The sequence below is a fragment of the Benincasa hispida genome, chromosome 1 (genome assembly GCF_009727055.1).
Source record: "Benincasa hispida cultivar B227 chromosome 1, ASM972705v1, whole genome shotgun sequence".
NCBI lineage: Eukaryota > Viridiplantae > Streptophyta > Magnoliopsida > Cucurbitales > Cucurbitaceae > Benincasa > Benincasa hispida.
In genome coordinates this window covers 38,279,047-38,290,453 of record NC_052349.1, presented here as the reverse complement: position 1 = coordinate 38,290,453, position 11,407 = coordinate 38,279,047, and the positions used below count along the sequence as shown (strand labels likewise).

The 11,407-nt window shown below is 26.0% G+C and overlaps 1 protein-coding gene across 1 annotated transcript; it reads right to left on the bottom strand.

The window, feature by feature from the left end:
- Positions 1-8,842: 8,842 nt before the first annotated feature.
- On the bottom strand, positions 8,843-10,989 carry LOC120067345 (heavy metal-associated isoprenylated plant protein 21-like). Its single transcript, XM_039018916.1, has 3 exons — positions 10,404-10,989; positions 10,209-10,284; positions 8,843-9,357 (listed from the first exon to the last, which is right to left on the bottom strand). The coding sequence occupies exons 1-3, from the start codon at positions 10,473-10,475 to the stop codon at positions 9,071-9,073; spliced, it is 435 nt and encodes a 144-aa protein (XP_038874844.1). The 5' UTR covers positions 10,476-10,989; the 3' UTR covers positions 8,843-9,070.
- Positions 10,990-11,407: the final 418 nt, after the last annotated feature.

Genomic DNA, 11,407 nt, shown 5'->3' with positions numbered 1-11,407 from the left:
CGTAAGAGAAAGGTTGAACTCAGTTCTTAATGAGATCTATACTTGATGACAAGTGGGGAACCCAGCTACAGGAGTATCCTTGATAGACTCATCTGTGTGAATGTGGAAGTGAAGGTCGTTTCCTATGGAGTTTATAGGCAAACTCTCTAGAGCATTCACTAAACTGGGATTCACTTGCTAGGACTTAAAAGCACAGGTTTTCAAACTACACCCTATTAACACTCTGTGTGAGATCCTGTTAGAGATAGAGTTCAAAACCAAGGGTTACTCTAGTATATTCTAAATCATCTACACTATGTAAAGGTTCAAGTCGTAAGACACCTTTGCTTATGCACAGTGTTGTATAGACTGAAACTGCTCGATGAAAATCTTTCCTCTCTTCTCGTTTTGTTTAAATTTCCAAGTAAGAGATTGTTGGGTACAAATTTATATTTAAAACGGTCAATTGATTATTTTTAAAATGGTCCATTGATTAATTTTAAAACGGTCTGTTAATTATATTTAAAACGGTCCGTTTATTAATTTTTAAAACGGTCAGTTGATTAATTTTTAAAACGATCAGTTGTTTAATTTTTAAAATGGTCCATTTCGATGCTGAAGGCCTATAAAAGGCGAGACCTTCAGCAGTTCATAAGACACATAATTCATTTTCTAAATTCCTTCTTCATTTTTCTCTCCTCCTCCATCTTAGCTTTCTGAGCAGTGAGTTTAGAAAGGGTGTACATTCCGATTGGTAACGGTGCATTTTCGATCGGTTTCATTTGGCTGTTTTATCCTAAGGACGACGTGGCAATTTTCAGACCTGCTTGCACACTTGCGCAGAGCTGCAAAACGTCTTAAACAAAGTGAGCTCCGCGACTCAGCCTATAATGAGTTTCTGTTTTGCAGGTTTTGCTCTTCGCTTGACTGCCGTGCCTTGACAATTTACCGTTAATTGTTCTGAGGGCCTTGCCGTTTCCAAAAATACCTTTAAAAATAAGTTTGCTATCTTTTATTATTTCAATTATTATGGTGCCTACATATTTATTTTTTAGGAAAAATACCAATTATTATCAAGAGAAAAGTCCCAAGAAAAAAACAAAAAATGTACAATTTTAATCTATAAAAAATAATAGACTTACTTTTAATTTAAAATTAATAAAAATGACTCACACAAAATAAAAGTGGAAATAAAAATAAAAAATTGGAGGAAAAAAGAAAATATCAAAAACTAAAAATCAAACCGACAATAAACCGAACTAAATAAAAATCAATTCATTAATTTTGTTATTTATTAGATATTGATTTGGATATTTTTTTAAAAAATACTTATTGATTCCATATTTGAAAGCTTGAACACCAAAGACAACCTAAAAATATGTAAGTTTATTATGATTAAAAAAAGCCTCAAAAAAATTATTTTCAAAAAGAAGGTTAAAAGTAACCCTAAATTATTTTTTCAAAGAAAATGCACCAAAATGTTTAAAAGAAGAAGAATTAAATTGATTCATTGCATGGAATTCAAATTGACATGACACTTTTCTAATAAATAATTATAAACAATAGATTCTAATGTAAAGTCACCAGATTTGGTTTCCTCTAACTTTCGGCTGAAGAGATAATTCTCCCAATTAATTGGATATCCATATTTAGAATTTTAAATTTTATGGTTTTTTTTTTTTTTTTTAGAGATTTAACAATCTTATTCTAACGAAATGAGTATTTATCAATTATTATCGAACTATATTCATTTTCGTCATTTTAAATTATAGATTAAAAAAATATTTTTACTTCTTCAAACCTTCATAAAAAATAATCATTTAATCTATAAATTATAATTGATAATCATTGTCCTCATTTCATATATGTTTTGAAATTTGTAAACGTCAGGAAAGTTTAAAGATTAATCTAAATTATACATTTTTAACGTGAAAGTGTTCCTTATTCATTTTATATGGTATGGTTATGTGTTTTCCCAAAAGAACTTTAAAGTATTCTTGGAAAAAAAAAAAACAGAGAGAGAACTTTAAAGGGTTTTTTTTAAATAATAATCCATAAGTTAATTACAAATCAGATTTTCATGATTAGAAGAAAGTCAAAATTTAATATGGTTTTAGAAATTAGAATTTAATCCCTATGATTTGATAAAACCTCATAAATAATTTTTTTATAATTTGATAAAATTCTTATAAATACTAATAGAGGTATAAGAAAAAATCAAAACCCCTCTTAAAACGTCCAAAATAGCTCGTCAATCGGGTTAAACTGGTTAGTTTGACAATTTTAGGTTGAATATATATAAAATCAAAAAATTTTGAATTATTAGATATATTAACGGATATTTTTATAATTGTTCTAGAACCTAAACGAAATTAAAAATTTAACCAAATGCATAACATGACAAAGACAAACGTCCCCTCAATTGAAAAAAATATATCTTTTTTTTTTTTGTGCAGATTTTCTTATTATATATTTACCTTTTTGGGACGGCCGGAAGAAGACCCACAAGTATTCATATAATTAAAACAAACCTTTTGAAAAGCATACTTTTCTTTTTTGTGTGTATTATCACTATGAATAAAAAATAAAAATCAACTTTGTGGGTTAGAATCCCAAGAACTTTCTTTTATCATGCAAAAATTGGAATGGAAAATTATCATTTCGTCAATAATTAAATATCCATCGATATGTCGATATATCTGTAATTTAGAAGGTTCGACATCAATATGTTAAAGATTAATTGATATTTTCAATATCTTCTATAAATATTTGCAAAATATAAAGATAAATGTCGTCTATTTTATTCAATATAAATAATAATATTCATAATTTAATTCGAGAAGAAAAATAACTTAATTATTAATCTAAATAATTTTCATAAATGGTTCTGACTTACAAATATCTTTTGAATCGATATTTGAAGGATACATTGGTTGATATATGTTGCATATATTAAATTTGGATCGGATAAAAAATATAGTGGTCGGATAAAGAAGAGAATAATAAGGTTTGTATAAAATTAGTGGAATTTGGAATTAGAGTTTTTGAAATATTGAAAGTGAATATCATTTCCTATGAACCAATCAAATAAGCTCAATTTCATCGAGTTAATGAAAAAATAAATTAGGTTAAACTATGGATTCCCTCTTTGAAATTGCAAAATTTGTGCTATTTTGTTTGCTAGAGTTATCAGTTATATTTTCTGTTTTTGTTTTTTTTTCCTCAATCAAAAAAGTTTTTATCGATTATATAATTTTTTAAGAAATAAACTTATTTGATAACTATAAATTTTAAGAAACGTCTTCTAAAAGGGATCAATTTTGTGAAAGTAAAAAGAAAAAAAATTCAAAAATTTGTTTTTTTTCTTATTTTCAATTTCATATATGTACCATATTTCTCTTTTCCTTCATCTTTCACGATGATCTATTCTCTTCTCTTTCATAAGTTAAATATTTATTACTAATATTATATTCATATCAGTGACATATTTTGTCTCTTCTTTTTTATGTTTCATTTATTTTTTTACGATATAATAGAAATGTTGATTAACTCTTTATGTCAACACGTTAAAAACAAAATCTATTCACTCAATACATAAAAATGTTGTACTATTTTTCTCAAAGAATTTGAAAACAATTTTAATAGATTACTTGAATTTGTTAAATTTGAAAATTAACAATAAAATAGAATACAAATTATCTATCAAACTAAACACTTAATATTCTACCAATTACTTTCATTTTGAAATGACAAAACCCTTCCAAGATGATTCTACTAGTTAATTATGTTGGTGGAGATCCCGCATTCTCATTACCTTTTGGTCGGACCGATTTAGTATGGACTCAAAGCTCAAACCCTCCCCTTTCAATTTTATACTCTTTACATATATATATATATATAACTATTAAAATTATATAACTGGTCTAGTAATAAATCTACATTTTAACTTTTTTAAAACCAAGTTTAATCTCCATTCATTATATTTATTTTTATTAAATTATATAAAAGTCTCTATCAACAAAATTTTTACATCTGCCATTTCTTTGGCCATGATTGATTGAGATGGAAACACTTTTTTAAAAAAATCAGAAGGAATTTGAATTTATCTAAAATGATCTGTCTTGCAATAATACAAAGTAATTTACATATAAAATATTTTGTATATAAATAATTTAGGACCTTTTCTCAAAATTTCATTTTATAAATTCATATTTGTTGTATATTATTGATTTAAAGAGAAATAATTTGGAGAATCCACTCAATTACCTAAATTGTGGCCTTTCCCTCGCAATCTTTCAACTAGTTTTCTTGAAATTGATGTTGGCTATACTCTATTCAACATAATCAAGATAGTTTACCAATTAATTTCTAGTTTTTTAAAAACTGTTTTATTTTTCCAAAATATACAAGAATGTTGACTTATTCTAAGTATTTTTTTTATAAATTATTATAAAGATGAAAACGAGCCTAACTCAACTGTCATATATTTATAATCAAGAGATTTATAGTTTGATTCTCCGACCTTTATTATTTATATATTAAAAAAAATCATTCAAATGGCTTGAAAAAATGTTCAATGACACTATAAATGTATCATTATTAATTTTAGAAAGTATTGCAGTTATGGGATTATTGACATTATAAATGTGTCATTATTAATGTTTTGTGACAGATTTTCAATGTGAAGGTAAAAGTTTAATTGACAAGCCGAAAAAGTCAACTTTTGGATCTTTTATCGATAATGATAAATTTTCATAGAAAATATTACCATGATAGGTAATAGATGTCAACAAATATTTATTGTCGACAGAATTGAAAAGTCATGAAACAATCAATAATGACAGATACTTTTTTTATGGTAGATTCAAAGACTAAAAGGAGTTATTAAATGTGTATGTTAATGACATTTTTTTAGAGTTATGAAAATTTATTTTTGTTGTAGTACTCTAATTTATTTAAGAATCTTTTTAGCTATTTTAGAATTCAATCGAAGTAGTACTACTTACTTATATGGAAAATTATTTTAAATGAAAAAACTGCTAAAAATATTTACAACTAATAGTAAAATATCACAGACTATTTGTGAAAAACTGCGATAGATAACGATAGACTACTATCTATGTCTATCAATAGACTACTATATGTGTCTATCATGACACAGATAGACACAAATAATAGTCCATCGCTGTCTCTCGCGGTCTATCACAGATAGACGGTGCTATTTTGTTATTATTTGTAAATATTTTGGTTCATTTTTCTATATTTGGAAACAGTACTACTTATATCTATGTGATAAAAAAAAATTAAAAAAATTAAAAAAAAAAAAATCAATCTCTTCCTTAGATTGATTCATCATTTAAATTTATCCATAAGAATATTATTGCATGATTCTTATCGAATATGGAATATTTTTTTATCCAAGTTGTTGAATTGGAATAAAATATGAAGTTCTTAAATATATACACACACACACAATGATTGTTTAACTTATGTGTATTATAATCAATGTGTGATCAATTAAATGGAAATTTGTCATGAGTAGCTTTCACACAATTAAATTTTTTAATTGGTATTTTCTTACCTTGTCCTGAAATTAAAAATATTTGAGAAATTACCTTTAAAATAAAAAGCATAATTTACAAATATGTATTCTTAAAAAAAAAAAAAAAAAAAAAATTAGTACAATTTCAAAAATTTAATAGAATGTTCTACTCACAACTAAAATGAACTTAAGTCAACGATATATAACATGATTTTCTTTTTCAGAAATCAGATGTTCGACATATAAAACGAGCACTTTAAATTAGTAAGAATTTTTTTTTTAGCATAATTGGAGGTAGGGAGATTCGAACCACGGACCTTGAAATTTCTAATATACTGAACTATGCTCGGTTTGATAAATAAATAATTACTTAATTGATCTTTTTAGACTCAATATATACTAAATTAAATACAAGGGGAGTAGATATAGGTTATTCCACTAAGTATTTAAAGCCAGAAGTTGAGGGATTATGGTTGAAAAATGAGGAACAGTCATTTGTCATGTAGTGCATTATTAGGGCAGCAAAAGAGTTTGTTTTTATTTTAGTTTTGTCAATTTCATTAGATCATAATGTAAGATTAATGAATCTTAATTTGGTGATTATTACATTTTTGGACCTTGAATCATGGGAGGAAATTATTTTCAAACATTGAAAACTCAATATAAAATTCAGCCTAATTATTGTAATTTTTTAATGTCCTTATGGTTTGGTTCTAACTAATATTTTAAATAAAAAAGAATTGAAAAGGAAGAATCTAAAGGACCTTTTTTCTTTTAAGTATTTCAGAAAATTAAAAATAATTTCTAAGAACATTAATTACATAATTAAACAAACAAGCCAAAGTGAGTATAAATCTCAACATATATAAAATATATACTTTCAATAAAAAAAATTAAGATTTGAATCTATCGACTAAAAGACGTGTTAAGTTGATATGGACGTGCTGACAAATTTGAGTATTTTGAGAAAACCTTCTGTCCCATAGACATAAATAATTTGCCTTTAAAACAAATTAAATGTTCTTTTTTTTTTAAAAAAAAAAAAGAAAATAAAATCATAAGCTTGTGAATAGAATTTAAGGTTCAAGTATGATGAATAATATTAGTTTTACAGGTCACTTGATCGCTAGATCAAAGAAAAAAAAAAAAGTTAATTAAGGTCCTAACCATTTAGGCTTCATTTGGTAATCATTTCGTTTTTTTATTATTACTTATTTTTTAAATAAATTTATAGACACTACTTCCACCTCCAATTTTCTTTCTTTGTATCTACTTTTTACCAATGGTTTAAAAAACAAAGCCAAAATTTAAAAACTAAAAAAATAGCTTTTAAAAACTTATTTTTGTTTTAAAATTTGGTTAAAATTTAATCATTGTACTTAAAAAGATACAAATCATTGTAAGAAATGAGGAGGAAATAAGCTTAATTTAAAAAAAAAACAAAAACAAAAACAAAAAACGAAATGGTTACCAAATGGGGTTTTAGTTTTTTTGTTTTTAAAAATTAAATCTATTTTCTCTCCGTTTATGTTTATTTGGCTCATTAAACTTTTAAAAGTGTATAATAGGTCGCTAAACTTTTATTGTGTCTAATAAATTGTTAAAAAATTTGATATATTTAAAAATCAATTGCTCTATAAGATATATATATAAATATATTTGAATTTTAGGTCTAATCTTAAACATACAATTTTATGTCTGGTGAACTATAAAAATATAAAGAAAAAAATAAAAGTTCAAAATTTAAATTCATAGTTATGAAATTTAAGAGATGAAATAGACACAAATTGTAAGAATTAAAATTCCAAAAAAATAAAAAATAAAACCTATCATGGAAACAGTTTTCCTTCAAGAAACTCTAATCTTATCTTTATTATTATTTTCTTTTTTTTTTTCTTTTAATACAATAAGTATATAAGATTTGAACACTCCAAGAAAAAAAAAAATAATAACATAGTAACCATAGATCACTTTGCCATTATTTTCCTTATTTTGATGTTAAGGATCTCTCCCTATGGAACCCAAAACTAGCTAGTTTAGATTTTATGAAAGTTCCTTGAAAAATGTATGGTCCTTTTCCTTGGATTTCAAGAAAACTCTCTCGTTATTTGGGTCCCATTTGATAATTATTTTATTTTTAATTTTTAATTTTTAAAAATTAAGTTTATTCTCTTCCCATTTCTTACATTGATTTATATCTTTACTAATACAATGGTTTAATTCTTAACCAAACTCCAAAAACAAAAACAAATTTTTAAAAGCTATCTTTTTTAGTTTCCAAATTTTGTCTTGGTTTTTTAAACCATTGGTAAAAAGTAGATAACTGACATTTGGATGTAGAAGTAATATTTATAGACTTGATTTTTTAAAAAAATCAAATGATTATTAAACGTGGCCTTTGCTTTCCAAGTTTGATCTTTAAACTATTTTTTAAGGATAAAAATACATTCCTTATTAATTTTAATTTTAATTTTTTCCCCTTTTTTTATCTTTCAATAATGCATTCTCAAAAAAGAAATGAAGTCGTTGTTTCTTCCTAATAAAACCTACTATTCGTAAAATAATGCATTAATTAACTTTTACAAATTCATTTAATCGTAATTTTTAAATAGAATCTAGAATAATTTTGTAGGTAGCCTCTTAAAATTATTTAATACTTGCTTGTGGCCTACTTTTTTCAAAAGTCCAAGCGCTTCCTCTTTCTCTCCACTTAGTTGTGGAGAATAAATCAAATAAAAATTATTTCAAATGGTAAAACTGTTAAAAATATTTATAAGATGTAGCAAATTTTTCGAATTATCAATGATAAATGTTGATAGACTTTTATCAGTGTCTATCAGATAGACACTGATAGAAGTCTATCAATATCTATCATTGATAGTTCTAAAATTTTGTTCTAACATCGAGACTTCTCTTTCTTGGATTAATGTAGATTTGTTTTAAACATATTGTTGTGTATTTTAATTATCGGCCATAATCTATTAGAATGTGAGTTAGTTCGATATGATACAATATAAATGTTTGAATATACCTATGTTAATCATTATTTATTGAGAGTATAATTGAGTAACAGTGATGGGCATATATTATTTATTTCTCTTAAAGTCGGGGTTCAAATCTTTATACCCCATTAGTTGTACTTTTTTTAAAGAAAAAACTCAAATATTGTAACCAACATATTTTGATATGACTTCTATATACATTAAATAAGGTCTCTCTTGATCGAGAAAAATTCAATTTCAAATGTGCAATATTCCTTCACATTTACAAATAATAAACTACCAACAACCTTTTCATTAACCACATTATTTCATTTCTTACGCATAATTACAAGAAAGACAATTTTACACGAGAGGGGTAAAAAAAGAGTTTCCTCACCAACAATAGCAACGACAACAATATACAACTCAATTGTCAAAATCCCATTAGATTGATTTTTTTCAATATTGATCCCTTCATAAAGTTGAAATCTCTAATCTCCACTCGAACATACATGTTCAACAAAAAGGATAGTGTGAGATCGAGATCGAACACGGAGAGAAAAGATAGCTACATGATGGAACAAGCATGGACATTGTCATCACTAAAAATAGAGACATAGTTTTCTTCATGGGGAGTTGGAAAAGCTTGTACAACATTCCTAACAAAGCCAGAAGGAGCTTTCTTATCATAAGCACCTAAAGCATAAGGATGATGAACAAGATGTTGTGGAATGTATGGCCAAAATTCAGCTCTTTTGCCAGTGCTTTTTACCCTTTTTAGCACTTTGTTTGCATCAACATAACCACTAACCCTCACTCTATGTTGCTTTCTCATCACTTCCACTGACTTCACTCCTGCCAAATTTTTCATTTCACATCAATAATCTTATGGGTCATTTTTCAATTTTGTCTTTAAACTTCTTAAGGTTCACGAGTGTTATCGGGAATACCAAAAGTTGACAGGTAAAATCATGATATCACATTTGAAAACAAATATGTGTTATTTGTGTGCTAATTATGTATAATAGTATTATACATTCGTCATCAAAATTGAAAACTTATCCATTTCTTATGTCGTTTTGACACACATTTTAACGTACTTAATCTAGAAGGATGTTTGACTTGTCAAAAATGGACTTATTAAGGTTTCATTTGTTAATCAATTTGGTTTTCTTGCTTTGATTTTTGAAATTGGAACTTATAAACATTATTTCAGCCTATAAGTTTTTATGTTTTGTTATCTACTTTCTACTCATATTTTCAAAAAATCAAGTTAAGTATTGAAATTAAAAAAAGAAAAAAAGTGTGCAATTTTCTTTTCTTTTTTCTTTTTTAGAATTTAACTGGAAAATTCAACTATGTAGGTGAAAATTGTAATAGAGAAAAATTGGAAGGAAACAAACAAAATTTCCAAAAACAAACTAAAAATGAAATCACTATCACACAGAGTCTAAGATTTTCTTTTTTGAAAAAAGAAATATAACATCACAAAAACATAGTACAAAGCTTAAAACTTAAAATCTCTCAGAGAATTACATAAATTTCTTAATTCAAATGAAAGCTCATTCGAAATGTTATTTTGCTAACAAATGATTAAAAAAAAAAAGATACCTTTTAAAATTATAGACGATACCACATGTTCGTAACGAGTAGTAACAACAAGAACTTAACTAAAACGACGAACAAGAGAGAAAGAAAGGATTGACCTTTCATGGAAGTGACAGCATTTCTAACTCTTCTTTCACATCCATCACAATCCATCTTCACTTTGATCTCAACTGTCTAAAAAAACACAATCTAAATTTACCAAAAAAAAAAAAAAAAAAAAACCAAAACATAGGGGACAATTTTTCAAAAAAAAAAAATAATAATAAATAAAGAGAATATATATTTTTTGGTACCTGCATTGGTTTGTGTTTGCTTCTTGTTGGTGTGACAATACAAAAGTTGGAAAGATAATCAAGAGCTCCCATTTCTCTCCTTTCTCTTATTCCCACAAACCAAAACCAAAGAGATATAAAAGAGATGAAATTCACTAGATTTTTGGCTCATATATAAGAGAGGTACCATATAATTTTTTAAATAAAGTTTAATTTTTTAGAACATTTTAAATAAGTTTAATTAATTTAAAGAGGTGGGCCATTTTAATTTTAGTTTTTAAGATTAAAGATAAGTACAAAAGCATTATCATTTGTTGTATGTGTAGAAAATATAGACCTCTTGAGGGAAAGAAAGGTCTTTGAAATGATGAAAGAGGCAATATTAATATTGGTTATGGGTGTTACACTTTTCTTTATGTTGTTGCCTATTTTTTAATTTGTTTTTATGTTATTATAATTTTTTTAAAAAAACATATAATTATATCTTTTTTTAATTGGAAATTTTTTGCTTTACAGTTGTTTGTAATAATTGTGTAAACCTACACTAATGTTGAAAAGGGGAGTGTTCTTTCATTTCATTGCATTTTTTTGGTCATGAGTAATAATAGTATTAATGCAATCTAAATTAGATGACTTTTTTGTGGAATATATATATATATATATATATATAAAAGTTGCTGGTGGAGAGTCTAAAACAATATTGTTGAGAAGAGATTCTCGATCTTAAGAGGAGCCTATGACTTCAATCGATTGAGGAGTTCTCTATCTTAGGGAATATACCTAAGATTTGTCAATGAAAGGAGTTCATTGAGAAGCAAGGGAGATAATAAAGTTTGACAGGAGTTTCGCACACTGTTGGAAATCGAAGTGTTCAACACTAATACTAATATACTTAGGGGAGCCTAAGTTTGTCTGAGAGGAAGTCTCACATCTAAGAGGAGTTTAGGTGATCTGTAAGTTAGAATTTACGTAAGTCGTTGTAGTAGTTGTTGTATTACAAATAAGTACTACGTTATAATTGTTTG